The sequence below is a fragment of the Astatotilapia calliptera genome, chromosome 3 (assembly GCF_964374335.1).
Source record: "Astatotilapia calliptera chromosome 3, fAstCal68.1, whole genome shotgun sequence".
Taxonomy (NCBI): Eukaryota; Metazoa; Chordata; class Actinopteri; order Cichliformes; family Cichlidae; genus Astatotilapia; species Astatotilapia calliptera.
This window is the reverse complement of record NC_137424.1, coordinates 40,541,872-40,566,152: the sequence shown is the minus strand read 5'-3', so window position 1 is coordinate 40,566,152 and position 24,281 is coordinate 40,541,872. Positions and strand designations below refer to the sequence as shown.

At 42.8% G+C, this 24,281-nt stretch overlaps 1 protein-coding gene across 2 annotated transcripts; it reads right to left on the bottom strand.

Moving 5' to 3' along the window:
• Positions 1-1,043: 1,043 nt before the first annotated feature.
• On the bottom strand, positions 1,044-22,327 carry hdlbpb (high density lipoprotein binding protein b). Of its 2 annotated transcripts, none has more exons than XM_026162093.2 (28): positions 22,190-22,327; positions 20,666-20,745; positions 18,818-18,919; positions 18,420-18,571; positions 18,020-18,235; positions 16,294-16,500; positions 15,846-16,061; positions 11,829-12,035; positions 10,987-11,094; positions 10,567-10,671; positions 10,258-10,336; positions 8,006-8,145; positions 7,812-7,916; positions 7,586-7,699; positions 7,427-7,513; positions 7,186-7,317; positions 6,213-6,431; positions 5,907-6,128; positions 5,596-5,814; positions 5,201-5,342; positions 4,572-4,699; positions 4,379-4,483; positions 4,148-4,282; positions 3,693-3,836; positions 3,429-3,608; positions 3,231-3,347; positions 2,333-2,491; positions 1,044-2,243 (listed from the first exon to the last, which is right to left on the bottom strand). In XM_026162093.2, the coding sequence occupies exons 3-28, from the start codon at positions 18,891-18,893 to the stop codon at positions 2,151-2,153; spliced, it is 3,807 nt and encodes a 1,268-aa protein (XP_026017878.1). In that variant the 5' UTR covers positions 18,894-18,919; positions 20,666-20,745; positions 22,190-22,327; the 3' UTR covers positions 1,044-2,150. The 2 variants fall into 2 exon arrangements, with proteins under 2 accessions (XP_026017878.1, XP_026017880.1); XM_026162095.2 differs by lacking the exon at positions 22,190-22,327 and adding an exon at positions 21,804-21,864.
• Positions 22,328-24,281: the final 1,954 nt, after the last annotated feature.

Genomic DNA, 24,281 nt, shown 5'->3' with positions numbered 1-24,281 from the left:
ATGACATGTTAAGGCGTGAACCTTGACAGCCCTAATTTAAACTCTTGCCATATAAATACAATCATACGTCACTGTAACAGTCTACAGTGTGTAGCAAATTAGACCACTTGTCTTAAAAACTAGAAAACATGTTAGAAATCCATCATAAGCTCTTTAAAACTAAATATAATAACAACTGATATTATTTATTATGCAAATACAACAATAACTCACAATTTTGAGGGGTTACTCTCAACTTCTCTAAGAACTCAGGAAATAATCCACCACCCAAATAAATTTTCTGTTCAGGATTTCATGTAAATAACTGTAATTTAGCATGCCGACTTAAATAATAAGTCATAATTTAATGTTAATAAACATTAAAGTCAATGGATGAAACATGTTTCTAATTATAGAAACATAATTATTTTGGCATTTACCAACACTGATGATTTAGGTCAGCTGTAGTATAAACGTTACACTGCGTGGTGGTCTAATAAATGAGCACTGTATAAATGTATACGACAGAAAATAAGGCATAGGTCCACTTTAAGTCACTGATGCCGCGAAATGATGGCAGTGCCGCTCACGGCAGAGTCATCTTTAACTGAAGTTCAGCTGCAGTTCCTCCTGCTTTAATGGACAATCGCCTGCTCTGATTTTCTCAGCTAATTCTTAGCATATTTTCCAACATGATCAAGTATTCCTTTAAACCTCCAGGCACAAGCACGGTTTAGCTAAACTGCTTGAAGTCTGGGTCGGTTGTATAATTTAGCAACGAGCTCACATTTTAAGTCTCAGAACCAAAAAAAGGGCATCTTTTTTTTTTTGCTACGAAATATCCGTAAAATGAAGCACCTGAAGGAGAGGAAACCAAAGTGCGGCTGTTTATGGTTGAGTTTTTTCTTTTTTTATCCTGGAACAGAGATGTCACTTTAAGCAGCACGTCTGAATTAAAGATGAGTTCAGAAGGTAAATAAAAAAGCAAACAAACAAACAAACAAAAAGAAACAAGAAAAACTCTCCAGGATGAGCTCCGAGCAGACAAACGGACAAAGACCAAGTAAAAGTTTGGTTCAGCTTCTTTCAAATATACATCTTAACTTGCACGCGCGCACACGCATACAGAGTCTTTCAAATATACCAGAAACCAACAAGAAGGACAACGACAACAACAAAAAGAATAAGAATCCCACACAGATTTAAAAAAATAGCGAAAAGTTCTTTGTACACTTCGAACAACTAGTAACATGTTCTCACCCCTGACGTACAGCATTCACTCCCAGACGCAAGGTTGCAAGCTACAGCGAGTGCTTTATAAAAACGCATGGTCACAGTAGTTCAAATGAAATGGCTCCTTTTGTTTTTTTCTGAATAAATAAAACAGTTGTGACAAAACAAAAAAAACAACCTTCATTACAAAACAACCAGTGCAGGACTTCCACGTCTTCTGACTTATTATTTAAAAAGAACTACAGCAGCTGTTTGTTTTTTTTGCTCCCAGTTTGGAAATAATTTTTTTTTTTTTTTTAAAGAGACTCATGGGTGGAAAAACCTTTCCTGAGCCCATCAACGCACGGATACAGCCCACTGCACCACATTAGCGAACTGGAAATGAGAAAGCTCTTCGTAAAAACCAGAGGAAATCTTTAAAAGTCGTCGGTGCTTACAAACTCTTCTCGCTCTAAAAAACAAAACCACACTCTCCTCTCTTTAGGTTTGCGTCAGGTACGTGAGGATGCCTCCTCGCTGCCCTCTGACAAAGTCAAACTTCTCTTATGTACCGCGCTGACGTGATGTCGAGGGGTGGGGGCGGAGTCTGGAAGCAGGAGGAGTAAAAAACAAACAAACAAAAGTGGTTGAACCGAGAGGAAGAGCAGGACAGCAAAACTATGGACAAAGGACTCAATGTTTTTTTTCTCTCGGGGGAAGGAAGAGGAGGAGGAGGTACTCAGGGAGACAGGAGGAAGAAAGAAGGAATAGTTCTCCCAGAATTCATTGTGGCTGGTTGTTAGGAGAACAGTGAGGAGGGGGTGGTTCAGAGAAAGAGAGACAAAAGGAAGGTCACTAAAGAGGAGGGGAAGGCGAGCAGCAATTAGATTTGAGATTTGTTCTGTCTCTCATCGTCTACTTTACAGAAGTTTTGTTGGTTTTTCTCCAGATGAACAGCTTCAGAACTTCTTGGGGCCCCAGGCCGATGCCTGCTTTGGGGCTACGCCTGTCCCGAACGTGGGGAAATCCTCGGCGCTGCTCATGTCGGGAGCCTGGAAAGAAAACACACGGTCTGATGGGCCCTTACTGCACAGACATCCCTCCAACAACAGGATCATGTCATTAAACTAAGACATCCCACCTTGTTCCCAGCCGCGTTCCAGGGAGCGTCCCGCACCACAAAGCCCTTAGCCGGACCCCCGCTGCTGTCGTCCCCTCCACCTGCTCCGCCTCCCCCTCCGTAGCGAGATGGAGGCTTCATGTAAGCTGCCAAAGTCTCTGTCTCCGTCACGCTGAGCAGCTGAGAGAGATGAACAGAAGGAAAACTGCTCCTGAAAACAGCCTTTGTTGATGAGTCAGAATGATTTTCATTTCCTGGCCGGGATCCTGTGGATCTACTTGTTACCCCGAAGGCATGTAAAGCAATATATTAAATTTAAAACATAGTTACAAAATAACAGAAACGTGATTGCAAATATACCACAAATCTCTTTATCTGGTACAATAACTCGCGAACCGCAACAGATAAAGTGTTTTTTGGGGGGATTTCTGTCACAATTTATTGGAAAAACACATTTTCATCGGTGGGTTTTAATTATGATTATTATACCTCAGAGTTCATTAATATCATGAATATTTCCTCAAATCCAACAAAAACAGATTTAAAAATACAGAAATGTAAAACAAGCAAAACAACCAGATTTAAATTTGGCTGATCTCCCCTTCAAAGTCGTCTCCTCTTGTACCTCTGTGCTGCTTTGAACCTTGCTGCTGTTCTTAGATCGCGTCCTGTTTCTGACTGCTAGTGCTTGACTGAGAAGCATGCTCGGTATGTTTAACCCTAGAACCGCCAAAGAGGTCATTTTGACCTCCTGTGATTTTAAAAATCATGCAACGCCGTTAAAGTAAAACCCAATCATCTCATATTTCATGACCTTTCCTAAAATGCGTTTGTTCATCACTGCTGAGGATGGAATTTTAGCCGCATGTGCAGGACGTGTGCTGTAACTGCATCTCTGTCTTATATTCAGTGAACTCACATATTCCTCCTCCAAGTTGAGCAGGTGATCGATGGCGTTATCAACCGTCTCAGGAAGGCCCGTCACCGTCACTTTGTCGGGCTCGTCCGACCCGGGCTGAGGGAACCGGATATCCACCTGAGAAACCAGAGGAGTGAAGATCAAACATTTCCTCGTTTAACTTCAAAACGAGCGATCTATGAATAGATCCAAACCAACCTTGAACTCCTCCATCAGCTTGCGGATGGCTTTGCCGCGGGCCCCGATAATGCGGGCGTGGGTCCTCGGGTCCAGGTGAACGTCTTGGCTAACCATCTCCTGCAGCTCAGCGACAAGCTGCTGGATGGCCTGGCGCGCCTCCTCAACGTTACGCTCGTACCCCGAGATTACGATCAGATCCTGGGAGGAAAAGGAAAGGATTTGAAGTGATCAATGGGAACGGTTCGGCACAGAGCCAGGAAAAGACAAAAAAGGGAAACGGACCTGCTGCTCGTCTCCTTTGTCGGGGAACTGGATGCTCACGTCGTGGTCTTTTCTGATCTGAGAGATGACGGCTCCTTTGCGGCCGATAATCTTGGGATGAAACTTTGGATCCACAGACATGGTGACCTTGAAACTACGCAGGGCCTGAGAGGAGACAGAGCCACTGTTTTCTTTCTTTTTTAAATACATGTTAAAGAATAAGAGATACTACACACGCTACACATTCACTGCTATCAGGAAATCATGACCCCTGTGGTAATCTCCTAACTTTAAGAATTAAACTTGTGCTTCCATTTTTTCCCCCTTTCAAAGTTTTTTAAAGAGGTTTGTCTAATCTGGATGGATGGCGTAATGATTGTGGATGATGAATAATCTGAAAATCTGTCGCTACGATCACGAGAAGCAAATGAAAAACTGAACTGTGATGATAAACATGACACAGTGTGTGCTTGTACCCTGTCCTCCTGCTCGGCCTGCAGTTCTTTCACCCTCTCCAGCAGCCCCTGTTTGGCTCGCTCCACGTTGGCTGCCAGGCCCGTCACCTTGATCACATCCAGCTGCTTCTCAGGCTGCGGCACCCAGATGTTCACCTACGTGCACAAAACCCCAAAGTTCACACGTTTGGAAAGCACGGGTATAGAAAGTCCCAGTAGATGGCACCAGAGAGCAGCAGCGTGTCGCCTTACCTCGTAGTCTTCCATCATCTTCCTGATTCCAATGCCCTTCTGGCCAATGATGTAGCGATGCAACTCATAAGACACCTCCACATCCTCTGTTATGGGCACCAACGCCTGAAGGAGGAGTCACAGAGCGTGTGCTCAGAGATATTAATGAACATTAAACAGCGTCACATCTCAGCTTAATGAAGATAGCGCCTACCAGCAGGGCTGCTTTAGCCAGCTCACATTTCTCTGCCCGCCCAGAGATTGTGATGATGTCACACTTGCGGGGCACAAACTCCGCCTCTGGACTGACCTCACCGTTCTCCTGTGGCGAAACCTCCTGAGCTGCAAGTTTACAATGAGAAAAACAGGGATTAAAAGTTTATATTTTGATATACAACTCTTAAACACTGATTTTTTTTTATACATGTAAAAGAATACGAAATACTACACATGCTACAGACTCACTGCCATCAATAGATTGTGATCTGGTGGAACTTGAAGGATTGAAGAATTACACTCTACCCGACTCTGCTAGGAACAGCTAATTTTGTTTGTGTTGCCATCAGGGAAAGTGCACAGTGCTGTGCGACTATGCAGCGTCAACAATCATAACACTGACTGACCGTTATTTCTCCCGTCTCTTCTTTGACATTTTAATTTCCCTTTATCAGCTGTTCTAAATGTTGATGCGGACAGATGAGCAGGTAGGGAGGAAACTTGAGAAAGGCCTGCTCATTTCTAACCTAGTGTGCTAAACTGCAACATAAACCCCTCTGCAGCGGCAACATCTTCACAGCAGCAGCAGGACGTAGCTGCGGGTGCACGTCGTGGGTCGTTTCTAACCTGCAGCGCTGTCGTCTCTCTCGGGGAACTTGATTTGCACCTCGTGCTCTCTGGTGATGTGCTGGATGCGGCAGCCTTTGGGGCCCATGACGGCGCGATGGTAGCGCTGAGGGATTGCCACCTCCACGGTCACCTGGGACTCCTGCTCGAGAGAGAGGAGGAGGAAAGAAGAAAACACAAAAGGTGAGCACACCGGGAGCAGGTTCGATTCCAATTATAAATAATGAGCTTATTGAAGCGTCCTTGAAATAACATCCATGTCTGTCCAAAGTAGAAAACTTGCAGCTACTTTTGACAGCATTTCTGTGACTTTCACACAGTCAGATTCTTATAAATCAGCTTTGACCTGAGTGCAGATAGCGACCGTTTGTCTCTACGTGATTTCCATCTCTCACCAGATCCTCGATGATCTCCTGGATGCGTTTCTTTGCGGCCTCCACGCAGTCCTTCGCTCCCTTCAGCGTGACCCGCTGGCTGTTCGCTCCAGTGCGAGGGAAGCTCACAGCCACGCCGCCGTACTCCTCAGCCAGCTCCCGCAGCACCTGTCCTCTCCGACACACGAAGTGGCGGTGATGGCGAACGTCCACCACCATCCTGTCCTCCACCACGTCGTCCTGCAAAGGGAGACGGCGAGATTGTTGATTTGAAAAATCAAGAATCAAGACATGAATTAAATGGTGATGTTTTGTAGGACAAAGGTCGTCACCAGATTTTTGACCAGACTTTCCAGCTCCTTCTGGGCCTGACGTACGGCTTCTTCTTTCCCTACGATGGTGATCAGCTCCTGCTCTGTGTCGTCAGGCGACGGGAAGATGATCCGGGCGCCCGTCCGGTCTCGGACGCGGCGAATATTGGCCCCGCCCCGTCCGATTAAGAACTTGTGGTACTCTGGTTTGGCCTGCAGCTCAGCGGTGAAGTTGTTTACTTGCTGCGAAAGGCAGAGGATGGGAGGAGGATGTAAGTATTTAAACTTTTAGTCACCTCTTCTATTTATTCGCTCTTTCCTGCTCACCTTCTCTTCCGCCAGCTGCAGCAGCTGCTTCTTGGCTTTCTCCACCTCACCGACGGGCCCTCTGATCGTGACCTTGTCGGAGCCGGAGCCCTCAGAGGGGAAGTGGATGTGGACGCCGCCGCAGTCTTCCATGATGGAGCGCACGAGGCAGCCCTTTGAGCCAATCAGAGAGTTGTGCAGCTTGGCTGGGATGGTGACCTCTGCCTCTTTAATGTTGGCCTGGAGGGACGGAGAGGGACAGGCTGAGATTTTCATGCAGTTTAAAAACTGACGACAAAGACGAACATTTTAGAAGACGTAATTAATTCCCAACAGAGGAAACCAATAAATATTCAGTCCATCCACCTTCTGCTGCTCATCCAGGCTGGGGTTGCAGAGGGCAGGTCTGAGCAGGGAACCTCAGCCACCTCCTACAGCTCATCTGGGGCGATACGGTGGTGTTCCCAGGCCAGCCAAGAGATATAATATCTCCAGCTTCTTTTAACAAAGAAATCTTAACCCACTGTCATTTTTTCCTCTTTTTAATATTACTTTGGAGAATTTTGTACCCTTCTGTGGGATTGGAGAGATGATAAAAAAACAAGAGAAACCGGATTTTGGCTCAGAACCATATCTAATAGTTCATCTCTGCATATGTGGTTTCAAAAAGTCGAGCGGTGTAGGGAGAATTAAATTCTGCTTTTTAAGTCTAGAACTGCCATAATGGCAAAGATGCCGTTTATTTAAGAAGTTAAGTTTATATCGACTCTTTAAAATATAAAATAAGATTAAAGCCAGCAAGCAACCCGCTGATTTTCCTAATGCAAGTTAGGAGTGTTTTTTCAGGTTAACAACTCCACTGATCGTCTATGGATATGACTCTAATCGAAAGATTTAATAAATTATTCATCCAAGAAACAAAAAGAAAGTAGATTTTAAAAATCTATTTTCTTCAAAACTCTTCAAGCATCAACCAAAAGCAACCATGTCTCACCAGCTCTCTCTGGATGGCGAGGATTCGGTCTCTGGCCGCCTCGCAGTTGTTCTTCTTGCCCGTGATGACGATCATCTCCGAGTTACTGTTCTCCGTTGGCAGGTCGATCTTGGTGTTGGTCTCTTCGCGGATCTGGCAGTGCGAGCGTCTGCCGTTAGTTTTTGTCTTAAACGCTACATTCTGATCTAATAATTTTAGGAGTCAGATTTGGACAGAACCTGTAAAAAAAAATAAATCTCACCTTCTTAATGTTGGCGCCCCCTTTGCCAATTATGTTCTTGTGAAACTGCTTGAAGATGGGAACGGAGAGCGAGAAGCTATTTTCAATCTGCGAGAGAAAGAAACCTGTGTAAGGGCTGAGGACAGGGAGAGGCAAGACGACAAAAACAGAGGGTCGTACCAGGTCAGCGATGATTTTCTGGAGAAACTTGGCGCATTTCTCCACCTCATTTTTTGGACCTCTCAGCTGGACGATGTCGCTCTTTTGCGACGGGTCGGGGAAATTGATAATGACCTAGAAGGCAGCGAGATGATAATCACCAAATTACATTACAGCTGAGTCAAAACAAATCATTGAACGGTGATGACAAGGCCAGACAAACTCTCGGGTCACAGAGGACGTTCACCTCGGGAAACTTATCTCGAACTTCTTTGATTTTTTCTCCTTTCTGTCCGATGATTGTCCGGTGAAACTTCTGCTCCACGATCAGATCTTTGGTGCGCTCGTTTTCCTTGAAATGACAAAAACGTAAGAAATAAAGCTCTTTATGTCATCTGGCTCTATCAAACCAATGAACCTATGCTTTGAGTCCATTCTCACCATCCTCTGAACCATCTCCATGAGCTCTCTGCGTGCCAGCTGTACTCCTTTAGGATCTCCCTCGATCCGCACCAGGCCACTTCGCTCAGAATCCTGCGCGATTCGAACCGACACCTTGTACTGCTCCTTGATACGATTTACTGTAGTGATACAGGGAAAACAGCAGAAATGAAATAAGAGTGAAAACCTGACATCACCCACTCTCACACCGGCACACTCACACTGAAACACAACCTGAAGAATGTCCTGCTTCACTGCCCCTAATACTCTAAAGGAGACCATGATTTAAAAAACAAACATCAGGACAAGTATCCATCGGAGTATGAATGTGTGTCAGTGTTAGCTGGTAACCACTTAAAGCAGAGAAGAAAGTGCTTGTGTGAATGGGTGAATGTGGCATGTTGCATAAAGCGCTTTGAAGGATCCGGGAGAGCAAAAAGCGCTAAATAAGAATCAGTCCATAGAGAACTATTTCTCTTAAAATGTTTAGAAGAAAACGTGTCCAAAAGGTTTTGAAAGTTGGTTCTTTTTATCTACATGCAGTGTTTTGAGAGGGAGAAATGTTTCGTCATTCATCCAAGCCTGAAGTAGTAGAATAAACATAAGTTCAAGCTCCATAGAATTGTACTAACTCTGTTTTGTCTTATATAGTACATGTTTGCACGTTTTAATAAAATGCTGCAACCATTTCCTATTTATCTAACAAGATATAAAGAAATGAAGGATGGAAAAGATTTCTGCAGGACACTTTAGAAGCTAAATCCATGTTTCATAGCGTCTATCCACCTTCAGACGTTTCCAGGTCCAAACTCAAAACAACACCGTGGCATCGCTGAGAGTTAAAAAGTGTCTAAACTCTTTCATCTTTAATAAAATGATCAGTGTGGCTGCTCTACCAGGTGTAACAATTAAGTTTAACATCCACGAAAACAGGATTAATGAAGCTTAACAGAGTTAGAAGTTAGCAGGGAGTTAGCTCGCTAGTTTTCATATAAAGATGATATACCAGGTTCTGACTGAGGGATTTCTGTAAAACTAAAACGTACAGCTCTGCTATCACTTTGGACATAAATGAAGACAGAAAACTAAACAGCAGTGACTTTTGTGGGGTTACTGAAGTTGGGCTAGCTATAATGATGTGCTACGTGGTGGCTAGCTACACAGCTATGGTTAGGATAATATAAACACCTGAGCAAAGGGAAGTGGGAGGATGAACGCTAAATTTTTTTTCCTCTCAAAAAAATTAACATGAGGGTTCCTGATTGTTAGGGACAAATGCAAGGCAGGAAAAAGATGCTGAAAATTGACCAAACTTCAGAAAAACTGAGACGATCGATCATCAGCACGAGGTTGGTCATCAACATACTGCTGCGTGGTTTGGATTACTCGCTATGACAAAAATCCTGATCCTCAGCTTCATGTACTCATTCAAGTCTTCGTTAGCCTCAGAATGACTCTTTTCTGACCTGTTCAAACATCTGGTGGCAAACCATGGGCCGTAGTTACATCGCAAGGTTTTTAAAAACTCAGCTTTTTCTGCTGCAGATGAATAGTGGTAATAAAAACTCAGAGAGGCCGACAGAGATCATTGACTATTTTTAGGGGCTTGTTCAGATTAAACAGAACAAGATACAAAGCATTAAAACATGTTAAAAACACAACAGCATTAATGGACGCAGTTTGGACCTGGAAGCAGGTCTCATACGTCATCACTTAACAGCCAGATAGGATTCATGCTCAAAGATGGAGCAGTTTTAAACCTGCTGGAGAACACTGATGTGCTGTAGGTAAGAGCCTGACATCTGTTATCAAAGACTAGCTCTCATGACGAAAATCAGGTCACTAACACCCGACTCATGACTCACAATCCAGTTCCCTGCTTTACAACACAAACACTGCAGGAAGTCTGAGATCAGCGACAGCCACATGACAACTTTTCAGTTTAAAAATCACTCAAAACCCTGAATTTGATGCTTTCCATTAAATATTCTACCCCAGGCAGCATTTGAATTATCTAAACTAAAAGCAACTAGAATGACTGACAGGAAAAATCTAAATACATCGATATGTGTGGATCAAATGATCTTTACCGTTATATAAAACATGAAATAAAAGCACTTTTAAAAACATATTCTTTGTTAGTTTTGCAGGTAGGGAGACAAACTAATGAGGTGCAACAAGGGCTCCACCTGGGAGTATGACAGATTTGCTACAGTTTAGTTTTCAGGTCAGGGGTAAAGCGATCGACTCACTGTTGGCTCCGTTCTTTCCGATGAGGTGTCTGTGGAAACGCTGATCTATGTTGATTTCGGTGTAGTCCATCCTCACCAGCTGGACACCGGGTAAGAAAAAGGAGATTTGGATTTATAAATGTGAACCAACACTCAACCAATCAAACGTGATTCTCTCTTATCTCTCTTCGGGTCTACCGAACCATAAGTGTGTGCGGCTCTTCCAAAGCTTTGTCCAACACAGCAATATTTCTTTCAGTGACAGAAGACAATACACGTCATGTCTACCGTAGCTTTGTTGTGTTGGTGTACGTGTGTGTCTGCACTGACCAGGTCCTTGATGATCTCTTGTATCTGGGCCTGAGCCTGCTCCACCTCCTCCGTCGGCCCTTCAAGACTGATGCGCTCCTCGCCATCGGTAAACTCTATGTGAACCTACACACAGACAGGAATAAAGGCAAGCCAGTTAGGACGTTTCCCCTTCTGTGTTGATTCTTCCATGCTGTAATTCATCTCAGCTGACGTCAAGTTTCTAAAATCAAGTGTCCTCCGCAGTCACTTTTCTCTGTCTGTGTTTTGTCCAGCATTTTTTGCTTTACTGGTCCCATTTTGCACAACAACTGCTGCCGTAACACAGCCTCCCCCCACAAAGCTTTCTGTCACGCTGCAGGAGCAGGATGTGAGACTTCTGTGTTATCTCTGGCTTTTACCTCAGATCACCCCACGCCTTCTTTGTTCTCCTTTCCTTACCCGTGGTAGCTGCTGTGTGATCCGCCCGATGTTCTGTCCTTTCTTGCCAATGATGAAGCGGTGCAGCCAGGCGGGGGCAGTCACCTCCACCACCATTACGCTCTTAGCCTGAACGGGTACAAAACATTAAAACCATGTTTGCACTGACAAATCACAGAAATAGTTTTTCTGCAATGGCTTAGTTGCAACTTAAAATAAAGGGGTTATATGGGGCTTTTCCTTCTTTCCATATTAAATATTTAAAATGAGATCAGTGTACATGCAAGTAATCCCTGTGAGCCAAAGCTCAGGCTTCAGACTACTCTACACGCTCAGTCTCCAATGCTTGTACCGAGCTGACTTCAGCTCACCACGGATTTCCTTTTATGGTCACGGAAGCTAAAGCAGCTTGTTTCAGACACAGGGTGAGGTGGAGTACGTATCCTGACCTGGTGGAGCCCAAAACCAAAGTTTAAAGGAAGACTTAAAACCAGATGTTGCTATATGACTTCTGGATTGGTCAACAAATCCATCATAAATGTTTGCCTCTAATATTGATAAACTACATATAGATTAATCATTGCCCAACTCTCCCAATTTCTTTCACTGTAAAGATGTGGATGTGATGTACTTGCTGAGGTTGTTAATCTTGCTGCTCTGAACTATTAAAAATAAATACATCTAAACATAAAGTCTCAAAAAAAAGGAAATCTAGGCCGTCTGAGTACCTCTTGGATGTACCCTGTAAATGCAACTTCAGGGACTTTTATTCCCTACATTTCTGCCATAACAAAAGCTAATTACATTAAGCAAAATGCAATCCCCATCTCTGTCCTTTAATTACATTTTTCTCGTGTTCTCACCTTGGCGTAGACCTGTGTGAGTGCTGGTCCCAGTTTGTCAGGCTCCCCTCTGAGGATGATGGTTTCTGAGCTGGAGTCCAGAGGAGGCATCTCCACCGACACCCCCGTGGCCTCCAGGATCTCCTGCAGGGTGTTGCCCTTCGGACCTATGATGTACTTATGCTGAGACTTCTTCACCTCCACAGAGATAGTCGTGGTCTTCCGCTTCTGCGAGGAGGACATGGACAAGTGATAAGACAATCGTGGCGAGAGGATGTGGGTAAATCGAGAAGCTCGTTGAGGGATGGATGGAAACATAAGAGGAGACAGAAAGAAGAAAGAAATCAGGGAAGCAGGAAGGAGATGGGAAAAGTCAAGTAACAGAAAGACCGGACATAACCCTGGGGAAGGAGAAGGGAACAGAAGGAGGGTGACTGACAGATGAAAGTGGGAAGGCAGCAGAGAAAGTACATTTGTTTTTGCTAATCATATATATGCACTAAATGACATTAGCATTCTCATCCTGTTGTTCTCTGGGGAAATCCAATTTTCTCCCGTTATTATCTCCGGCTTGCCTATCATCGGAGCTCATCTGCTACAAACACGCAGTTCCTCTGCTTCACCCATCCATCTCACAGAGCTTCTTTAAAGTTGAGATAATGCACAAACTCTAAATAACCTCCTTAAATACAGAAACACATTAAATCAAACACCTTTGGTACAGATTAGCTTTATGGTTCATGAGATGGAGCGAACAAGTAAAACAAGACTGGTGAAACAAAATAGCCACACTGAGCTGCCTGCAGTCATGCGTGTCCTTCAGTAAAACCCTAAACTAAACCGCGCGCTGCTTTCCCACAGCGAGTCGTTCGGGGTAACAGAAACACCCGAGCGTCTAAAATGTCAATGCAAATTTAGCCCGGATGAAAAAACTGGCACAAACGACTGAAAAAAGCAAATAAAAATCATGCATGAAAATAAAAAACACGAGACTCCCCTTTATTAAGTATGTGATCCTATTTTTATCATTTTCTTTGTTCTTTGTTTGGATTTCTGCAAAATCTTAAAGATTTGATTATATTCTGAGGACAAATGCAGCTGGAGTCGTTATTCCTGCTAAACTGCTTGCAAGTCCACTTGAAATCTAACGCACATGCATAGTTTGCATATTGTGATGTAAATTTTCTCTGGACAAGACACAAAGACGCACAGGACCAGTGTGATGACCGAACTTGCTTTACTCTGACCAAAAGGCCCCTGACATATACGGAAAGTCTTTATTTTATATTTTTGGCTTGATATTTTTGACTCTGTGTTTTTTTTAAAAACAACAACAACAACAAAACAACAACACGTCATCATGAGTACTGATGCAAATTAAGTATTTTAAGGTCAATGACACAAACAAGTGGACCACAAAAACAAAAAGAGGAAAAAGAAAGGCATTGATGGAGCAGACAGAATCGGATGATTTCCAATCAGCCACTCAGCTTCCCATATGTCCAATGAGCCAGTCATGAATTTGAAACACATGAACAGCAGCTCAGAGAAATAGTCACATGAACGCTCACAGCCACACGCTAGCATGCTGTCGGCATAGAAACGCTTCACTTTGATCGCGTACACAAACAAAGGCATAACTGTGAAAACGTTTGTAACAGCACAACCAATGACACACTTAAACCCCCCCTCACCTAGGGCTGGGCCATATTATACCGTTCACGGTAATACCGGTATAACGTTATATCGCGATACAATATGAGTAAAACGCGCATGCGCAGTGCCTTTGTTTTCATACGCACATGGCCGATTGTTGAGTGAAACAGATGAACCAGAATTGGTTTGTAAAAATGGTGCAACTTCAGTGATGTGGAACTGGTTTGGTGTTTATCCGTCAGATACACAACAAAGCACATTTTTTTGCAGAACATGCAAGCGGCCGTCGTTATTGTCGTATTTGTCGGACTAAGATGCTCTTAAATCTGGGAGTAATCTGGGTCCTAAACTCCGTATACTTCAGGTCAAACAAACACTGCAGCATCACTGAGAGTTAACTGTCTAAATTCTTTCATCTTTAATAAAACGATCAGCATTGCTGCTTTACCAGGTGTAACAATTCAGTTTAACTTCCAGGCATCCATGAAAACAAAATTTATTACATTTAACGGAGTTAGAAGTTAGCAGGAAGCTAGCGAAAGTTAGCTCGCTAGTTTCGCTAGTTACCTAAACATGATATAGCATGTTCTGACGGAGAGATTTCTGAAAAAATTCAAACGTACAGCTCTGCTATCACTTCCAACATAAATGAAGGCAGGAAACTAAACAGCAGTGACGTTTGTAGGGTTACTGAAGTTGGGCTAGCTGGTATATAATGATGTGCTAGGTGATCGCTAGCGACACAGCTATGTTAGCATAACATAAACAGTGAAGCTGGAGGATGAACGCTAACACTTTTCCACTTATAAAAGTTAACGTGAAGGTTCTTCATGGTTAGAGACAAATGCAATCGCATGGCAGGATGCTGTAAACGGACCAAACGTCAGTCAGGAGAACAACTGAGATAATCCATCCACAATACAAGGTTAGTCATTAATATACTGCAACAACATGGGAATAGAGCAGCTGCCAGAGAATTCAACATTAATGAATCAATGGTACAGAAGTGGAGGAAGCAAGAAGAATGAGTTTAATAAAGTTTGATTTATCTGACTGCTTTGTTTCGCTTAATGTGCCTTATAATCCCGTGCACCTTATGGTCCAAAAAATACGCACTGCACACTGCAGTTTAATGTTGCAAAGCACCTCTTTTTAACTTCAGTGGATATTATACATGGTTATGCTCAGGATATGTCAGCCCATTTCTACTGGAAATGCCTTTTGGTTAAACTTTCAGCAAGGAATTTGCATTTGCACTGTTACATTTTTATAAAGCTTTAATGTACATAAAAACCAGCTTCTTGTTTAAGTGAAAATTAATGGAAGGTTGTCTTTTTGCGCTAGTAATGTTGTGGAGTTGTATTTTGTCTCGCATCAATTATATCGTCAGTTATATCGTTATCGCAAATTTTCAAATATATATCGTGATAAATATTTTTGGCCATATCGCCCTGCTCTACCCTCACCCCGCTTAACATGGATATTTTAAAGAAGCTGAATTTTTTATTTTAAAGAACCTGACATTTGTCCTTTTATATAAATCTGTTACACCTGCTTTTATTGGGTAAAGGTGGCTATACAGCAGCTCATTGCACATCTATAAAATACAGAAATAAAGAATAGATATATCAACTAATACAAACAATATTTAAAAAAAAAAAATGCTAAAAAGGCAGCATCATGGGTACAGAAAGGTCACAATTCTAGGGGGTACAATTTACAACCATACATGATCCCACCAAGCAGCAGACATCAGTGGAGGTCGTTTTCTGGCTCAATCGCTTCGGACAGTAATGGCCTTTAAGAAAATTTCCCTTTCTCTCTAAATTTGGTTAAAAGCAATCAGTGAAAACTGTTCAGGCCATTAAAAAGATGGACTTTAATCCATCTTCAACGCTGACTTCCTTTATTCTGAACAATTTTCTATGGATCTGAGGTTTAAAGTTTGTCTAGTCAACAAATAATGCTACAAAACCTTTAAATTAGGCTTAAATTCAGCACACCCAGAGCACCTAGCTGTTATCTTTAACTCAAACACGTGTCTCTGTTTCTTCGAGTACCACATTTGACTGATGCTTTGGTAGTCAAATGTGATCAGACAGCCGCTCCACAAACACAGACTAGTATTACCAAGAAATAATACAATTGAAAAATACGAATTTAAATATGAAAATGTGTCGAGCCAACAAAGGTCTGGGTTTCGATCTGCTGATCGTCTGGGCAGTTTGAAAGGAGGAAGAGATGACCTTTGACCTTTTAACTCAATGTAAACATAACAGGGCATCTGATTTTTGGGGGATTTTTGACCTAAGAGGACTTAAAGTCGCTCATGTCCCATGTCTGCAGGATGGGGCATGAATAATCTCTGGAAAACAGTCCCACCTTGTCTTCGTAGATGGCTCGGATGCGGCTGACAGCCAGCGCGACCGCCTCCTTCTCGCCGGTGATGACGATCTCGTCCTTAGGCAGGCTGGACGGTGGGATGCTGATGCGGGCCCCTGTCTCAAGGCTCAGCTCCTGCACCAGCCTGTTGTGGGCTCCGGCGATGAAGGGGTGGAAGGCTTTCTCCAGGGACAGACGCTCCACCGCGCGCTTGTCCTGGTGAGTGGGTGAGGAAGAGCAGGAGAACGACGGCAGACAGAAGAGTCGATCAAACGTGACGTCATGGTGATGGTTCAACACGATTCAATATTGAATAGTAAGAAACAATTTAGTTCCTAATGCTACTGTTTGTGCATCTTTTCACATTGCGAGACCAATTAGTTTCAGTTGAGCAGAAATTAGTTATTAAAACAACCCCCACCCCCCTATCCACCCACCCATGTCTGACCTGCTCAGCAGAGATCAGCAGGATCTCATGGCGAGCCTTCTCAATTCCCTCCTTGGTGCCGGTGATGCGAATGTTGGCGCTGGGGTCGTCCGGGCGTGGAATAGCAATCTTGGTGGCAGTCTTCAGCTCCAGCTCCTGCAGCTTCTCACCGTTCTTCCCAATGACAAATCGATGGTGCTCCTTGGGGATGGCGACCGTTGCCGACGCCTAGAGGAGCAGGAGAAAGTTTTCAGGAGCAAGTAAGTTAGATTTGTAGTGTTTCCCAATGGAAATAAGCCTTCTTATTTATCAGGGTACAGCAACAGCCACAGAAATCCCTTTTAATTCTAATGTTGGTGGAGCTTTGTGCACATGTACAGAAAATACCTTTTTTTAATAGTCATCATCTACCAGGGAAAGTAACAGGATGACATAAAATTCCTACTATCAAAGTTTTCTTTAAACTTGGTAAAAAGCATTCGACCTTGAAAAGAGAACAGAGAGCCTCTGCACTTTTTTCAACCAGTAACTGCAGCTCAGTGCACCAACTGAAGTGGAAATCAGCATGTTTGCTGCTGAGGCACAAAGGCCACCCCTGGGAGCTGATGGTCATTTTCCGGCTCAACTTTTTGTCCTAAACTGGCCTGATAGGATTATTCGAGCCGCAGCCGGTATTTGCCTTCCGTGTGTGTCTTTGGATCACGTTTCAACATTACGCAGAGCGAAACAAAAACATTTTTTAGCCACCGGTTACACTGTTCTGATGTTTCTGCTTCACAGTGATTTTTGTTCAAAGATAGATGGCTGCGTATTCAAATTCTTTGCTGCGGGTTTAAGTTTATCTGAGTTTCAGAGGTTTCACTGTTTTTGCAAGTCACACAAGAATGAATAACAAATGTAAAGCCTGCACTGCACAAATACTGACAACAGACTGTCTTCTGATTGGTTGCCCCTCACAAACAAGAGGTTCGAACAGCAGGCAGATGGAACTCCTGTGCTCGCGGCCAACGCTGTGTACCTGAGATGACCATATTAAGGATATCCTGTCTCTTTAACTTCGTACAGAGCTGGGGTATTAAACATAAGGCCTGAAGGCCAGAATCGGCCCAGCAAAGACTTCAATCTGGCCCACTGGAAGGCTTCAGATAACAGGAGTACATCGATTTTGAACAAATGAAAAAATTTTCCCTTGCGGTATCAATAAAGTATCAAACTATTGTCTTAAGATTTGCAGATTTTCCTCCTGATAAAGTTTCCACCTGCAGCGTCATTCATTCCACACCAAAGAGTTTGGTAATAGGTGAACAATTAAATGACTGAAAAGTTCCACTTTTTCCAGCATCTACTAGAACTTTTTGTTTTTCTTGTATGTGTTATAAATACAGCACACTCTGGGCAATGAGCTAACAGAGTTTTACACATTTACAACGAGGAGGACCTCACACGTACTATTGAAATTATTCTTTTCTGTCTTTTTTCTTTAAAAAAAATTAAACGTAACCATCTCATATGTTGAGTTAAATCTCTTTATACTGACAGAAAGGGCAGTTACGCTGACCCACTATGTAAAATGACTTTAACATCCCTGTGTTAGAGCATTAATAACTTTTTGCTCACATTGATTACTTGTACACACTCTGACCAGCTTTTCAAACAGAAAGTAAAAAATTACATATATGTATATCCTCCCAATATTTTCCAAATCCAGATCACTTAATTATACTATGAGTAGTACGAGTGCATTTACCTGTGTCTGCAATCGAGCTACGATTTCTTTGCGAGCCTTCATCACGGAGTCCACTTTGCCAGTGACCATGATGGACAGGCCCTGGTCTTTGGCCAGAGACAGCTCGATGTGCGCTCCCGTTCGCTGCATGATGTCCAAGCACACTTTGGCCTCCTCGCCCTCCCCAAACTGGCTGTTGTCCTTGTAACGACGCTCCTCTAGGGGCACGTGGAACACCTGGGTACAGACGAGTTGAAAGTGTTTTTTTCTTGCTTGTTGTTCCCAGAACATGCATCTTTCATTAGACCAGCTCTACTGCAGCTAAAAGGCTTGAGGCTAAATTCAGTTACAGCCATCATCATTAAAAGAGCTGAGAAATGCATTCATTCACTTTTAACAGTCCCCACAGTGGGCTCCTCACCTGGGTGATGACAGAGGCTTTGATGGGTCTGATCTTGCTCCCCCATGCCGAAGGCGGCTCTCCAGCCTTCTCCCCTGGTGCTCCCTTCTCCGGCAGTGGAGGGAAGGCCTCCAGATAGGTAGGGATGTAGGCCTCATCCTCCGGGACGCAGCCTGGCCCAGAGAGATAAAGATAAAAATGGCAAGGAAGGAGTAAGAAAACAGTATGTGTAGGGAAGGATTGTTAACAACAAAGATACCAAACAACAATAAAAATAAGCCTGTGTCAAAAACACATAATGCACATATCAGAAAATCTAAACACATTAAACTTGGGCTAATAATTTGCTCACTAGTTTGGGCTCGTGAGGGGAAAACTCTAGCAAGAATAAAAATAAGTGGGAAGGTGCAGGTCGTTACCTGTGATCTCCTGGTCCTTGAGACCACTGCGATGCTCTGCAAAGCTTTCCGGGGTCAACACTGCCACTGAGCTCATGGTTCAAGACTTATTCCACTATTCCACTGAAACGGAAACATGGGAATATTGATTTTTTTTTTTTTTAAAGAAAAACAATAAATCAGAACCTTAGAGGAGGAAACGCACTGCTGTGTTTTCATGAAATCTCAGACTGATAAAGCACTAACTACGATCAAATTGCTTTCACATTGTTTCCCTCCCTGTGCTCTCTAGGACTGCTTAGAGAAGGCCCTGAAGAACCACACTCCCTCTGTGGCTCTGCCGCGTTGCACCGATGCTGCACGCTGCACCTGAGATGCTCCAATTAGCACTTAACAAGCGTCAGATAAACACACAGTGCTGCGAAGCCTCGGGGACGGGGTTATCACAGGTCAAACGCTCAGAGCTGTCCAAGACAACTGCTGCGGACATTCCTCGTGATGCACTATCACAGGTCAGATCTGCTCAGCTCGCATCACAACAGTGGGTCCCATAGGATTGTGAGTCCAAAACATAACCCACAGGACCTCCAAGATCTCTGCTAACTCAAGGTTCGAGGGGTTCATGCACAACTAGACTAAAAACATCTATTTATCTAGCAGCACATAAATAAAGACGCTGTTTTGGCGGGTCTTTAAAGTCGAGCTGCAGCCTGTCCTCTGCATTTAACACACACACAGTGGACAGCAAAGAGATGGCGATGAACTTAAGTGGCATAAAAAGAGCACTTCGTTCTTGCTACAAGTATTCTAAAATGTGTAATCAAAACCTTCAAAGAAGCTGTCAAATAATACTTATTTGGCCCTTGAGTTAATCCACTACATACAAGTCATTTTAAGTCATTTTAGCTCCTCTCACTTTGAGGCCATCCTCCATTTAAGCCACGTTTCTTCTGATTGGCTGCCCTTCATAAAAGGTTTTAAGCTTTCTGAAGACTCTCTGAGCTCACAGGGATTAGCTGCACATATGCTGCGACTTTGACCATGTTTAACATCAGCATCCTCTGCTGTCACAGTATATTTACACCCACAGCAGGCTAAAGCTACACCCCGACCACATGAGAAGGTGACAGCACCCCATTTCTGCTGCGATGTCCAGAAACTCAAGGACAAGCCTTCGAATGAGTTATAGAGATAGTCATACACTTTATGCAGTTTAAAGTATAAATATTAACATATTAAAGGAATGCAGTTTGAATTAGAAAGAATGTTAAAATGTAGTGTACTTCTATTGTAATCTGAGATAAAATGTTATTGAGGAGAAACATATCATTTCATTTATTTTCGCTGCAGCCATAAAGTTCTTTATGCGAGGGGGTGAGGACGTGGGGGTGAGGGGGTGGCAGGCACTGAACTCTGTAACTGTGCATTTTGGGAACACTGATACAGTCTTGTGATTAAGGGGAATTTTTATTTTATTTATGGCAACAGAGCAGTAAAATAAAAATCAGTGAATACTACAAGCACACATTTATGAGTCCAATTAGCAGCTGAGGAAGTTAATCTTACAACTTTTGTTGAGTTGTTTTAAGACAGTTTTTGTTTTGTTTTTTATCTTTCCGATAAAAATGTAAGTGATTGGGTTTTTTTTATTGTTTTATTATCTAACATCTATGAAGCTCTCCAGTCGAGCTTTCGCTCCTTAAACGTGACTGTGTGCTCTCAGGGATGCCATATGAACCAAGCTCTTCAAGTCCACCCGCATTGCAAATGATCCAGCAGTTGTACCCTCTAAAGACAAAGCTGTGGAGGACGTGATCATTCAGAAGTAGTATTGTCTGCCAGAACTGTAGAAAGAGAGCCCAGGCTTACCTGCAAAAGGTCAATTGCCAGAGAGTCCGTCCAGTTAGCGGCTACCGTAGGCGCTTCAGTGTGAGTGTGTGTTTCAGCTCCTGGATGCACAGGAAGGAAAATAAAAAGAAAGAGTAAAAGTGAACAAAGGTAAATCAAACAGCTCTACAGCATGGAGGCTGGGTAAACACCCACACTGCACTGCACCTTATACCGTCTCGAGCTGATTCACTCTCCTCCTCAATTCCCTCCCTCTCCTCTGCTCTCTAACAATCCTCCCTCTGAGATTTCACAAATTCAACAGCTAAGGAAACCTGAGAGCAAACGCTTCCAAACACCACATGTGACAAAAAATAAATAAAAAAATAGATGTCCCACTACTTTTTTTTTTTTGCCCTGTAAGCAAAACTGCAGTGTCTCTTGAAAGTGTGTTTAATAGCTTTAGTCCAACAGCAACCAGCTGGTCAGATACAGGAGCAGTGCCATTTTAAATGTCATATTTCAGGATCATATTTGTGCGGGATGGAACAAGCTAAAAGAGCAATTACAGCATAATACCATTTTAACACTGACGTTACTTAAGGGGGAATAAAAGGGATACTTAAGTGGCAGTGGGGTCTTAAGATACCCTCAGACTTTACACAGTGGGAGCAAACATAAAAACAATCTTTTGAAGAGCTTATAAATAATGGACGTGCAGCACTCTTACAGATAAAACTATCCGAGACACAGTAATGTAAGCAGCTGAAATTAGCTCCTCGCTAAATGCGTCTTTACACATTAATGAAGCAGCAATAATTAATGGAGTTACAATGTAATGTAACCGTCTAGGGTCATTTAACTTCAGGTACATTTTGGAGCTATTACACAAGTGTGTTTTTTTTACCACAGTGAACGTTTTAAAAGCGGGACTTTTGGCAGTAGATGCGCTTTCCGTTATGGTGGTGGCGGTGCTTCGCAGCACGCAGAGGGTTGTGGGGGTTAAACGGGCTCCCACTGTGGGTCACCACCTGCTTCCACGATGTTAGTTTGCTAACATTAGGCGAGAAAACTAGAAACAAACGGAGGAAATAGGAGCACCGTTATAACTATCAGTTGCAGCAGCTAAATAAAAAAGGCAGCCGTACACGGTGCTAGCTAACAGCTTCGCTAAACGCACCTTTCTCCAGCCGACTGATGTATTTCTTGCTAGCTTGAGGACGCACTGCACGGCTGGTCCTAACTAACTAACATCGGTTAAAAGCAAACTAAAGGTCTCAAAATATTAGTAAGCACTTTCGCTGAGCTAACACGCATCGCTTCGCGCCGACCTCAGCCAGACATGATTAGGCGCAAGGACTTTCTGATAATCGGCTAAAAAACAAGCCAGGCGGATGGATAACCAGCTCCAGCACGCTAGCTCTCGGGACGCTAAGCTTGCTATCCCCGGCTGCTTGTCGCTTGCAGGCGAACCGACTCTATCGCCACCGTAACTACACTTTAACTCCCCCAATGCATTCATATGTGCATTAAAAAGTAAAGATAAAATAAACCTAGAAATCCTACCTTTCAAAGAGAAAATCTACCAGAGGGTGTGTGTTTGACAGGTGATGGTGTAAACACAGATGTGATTGGTCTAGGAGCATTTCCTCTGCCGGCGGAGTGATACCAACCAAGCGCTGCGACTCAACGAGTATAAAGGAAATGCCGCAGTATCTTTGAGCGGCACGAGCATCCCAGTTAAATAGGTCCTCGTGAAATTAGACTCACTTAGCTCATTTGACTGTGAAATTTAACCGCATGATATTTGCATATAGTTTTCTGATTGGTTAAAAGTAATTTAAAAAAATGTTTGTATGTTATTAGCCATTGCAGCTTCTCACGTCCATCAAACTGACCGGCTCTACTTCTCATTCATAATGGCTAGCTTGCTTTTCAGGAGTCAGCGCATCATACTTTTCCTGAAGTCTACAAATGTCTGACCTGGAGTGCAAAAACGATCACGTACAACTAAATACTGCTGTTTTTTTTTTTTGTTTTTTTTTTTTTAATTTTCCAAATAAGATAAATGTCACTTTGTGTGTATGTAAATCGTGTTTAAAGGATATTAAGTTATTTGTTTGTAAGCTAACTTAACATTATGGATTTTCAATAGGTCAAACTTTAAACTAAAACAGGTTAGGTATAGTTGTGGTTGGAAATTTTCATCCATGAATGCCATGGTGATTTTTGGCTTTTTTCCAGGGTGGAACGATTGTACAGGATAAATCTTTATTGACTTTAAAAATCAAAAATTGGGTGCACAAGTTTGAATTTCTTTTAGATTTTCTCTCATCCACACAGAATCAAAACTATACATATGGGCTCAATATACATATGTCCCTACAAATATTTGGTTAAATGTCCCTTAGTAACTTGCACTTCAACAAGATGCTTTTGGTAGCCGTCAATAAGCTTCTAATATAATATAAATTAATATTTTTATTATTAATATTATCTTTTATGGTCAGGTTTTACGCATCTGTTGATTTGAGGTGAAGTAAAAAAAAAAATTGGAGGTAGTCCTTCTTCAATATTCCAGCCACTTTATCCAATGTATCAGTAGCACTGGCAGCAAAACAGCTCCAGAGAACTATTTTACCACCACCGCCGTGCTCGACAGCTGCTACAGTGCTGTTGTGTTTGAATGAACATACCTCTTGTCATCGTGAACAAGTAGCTTAATCTTTTACTCGCCTGACCACAAAACTTTTCACCAGAAGGCATTTGGTTGTCAGTGTGCGCAACTGTAAATCTCATTTGAGTTTAATAGTGTTGATTTTGGAGTAGGGGCTTCTTTCTTTGTTTGCCCCCTCTCAGTTCATGACGACGGAAAACTATCGATTGCAGCCAATCATGATCACTAACGAGATCAGGACTCGGTCTTGTTAAGTTAAAAGACTACGCAAGACAATTTTGAGCCTCCGTGGATTAGAGAAAAAACAAACGAAACACAAACAACAACAAATCGGACTACAAGTCAACTCCGGTGTTCCGAAAAGTATATTATTTGCGAAGAGACTGTCTCAAAGTGATGTCATAGGCTAATAGTTCAATAAATATTAATGGCGAATTCAAATTATTAATAAGGGACATTATGCCACCAATTATGTCCTCCACTCCCACCCCAAAACAAACCACTCACCTCACATTATCCTAACCTCAACGTGACATGTAAAGCCCACTTTACGTGTTGTGTAGTGCGGCTGGACTGATCGCTCGGACCCAATAATGGACGGTTCATTGCAGTTCACAAAACAGACACTAGGTGGGGGTAGGAGACAAAAAAAAGTTCAGGTGCACCTGCTTTCTTGACACCTGCGCTGGTTTTACACCAACACTATCACGCGCAAATAAATCAGAAGTAAAACATTTGCCTTATTTGTTTTGGAAGACCAAATATGCGCAAAGTTTCAATAAACGTCCACTAAATATTTTCACAGTAAGAGTCCGATAACAACTAATCCCAATCCAAGTCCAAACACGAAACACAGAGTTTTAGCTAAGGTTAAGGGCATGTTGTGTGATGTAGTATCCAATTATATTTTCAGTCATATTTCCATTAGTAAAGGCTAAACCGCTTCAACAGTTGTGCTGGCAATGTTACAATTTCAAACTA

Coding starts and splice junctions, on each gene's coding strand:
- hdlbpb (XM_026162093.2), bottom strand. CDS start 18,893: ATGAGCTCAGTGGCAGTGTTGACCCCGGAAAGCTTTGCAGAGCATCGC. Junction 7,318..7,426: donor GGGGCGCCAACATTAAGAAG/GTGAGATTTATT, acceptor TCGCACTGCCAG/ATCCGCGAAGAGACCAACAC. Junction 3,609..3,692: donor ACAAAGGAGACGAGCAGCAG/GTCCGTTTCCCT, acceptor TTTTCCTCCCAG/GATCTGATCGTAATCTCGGG.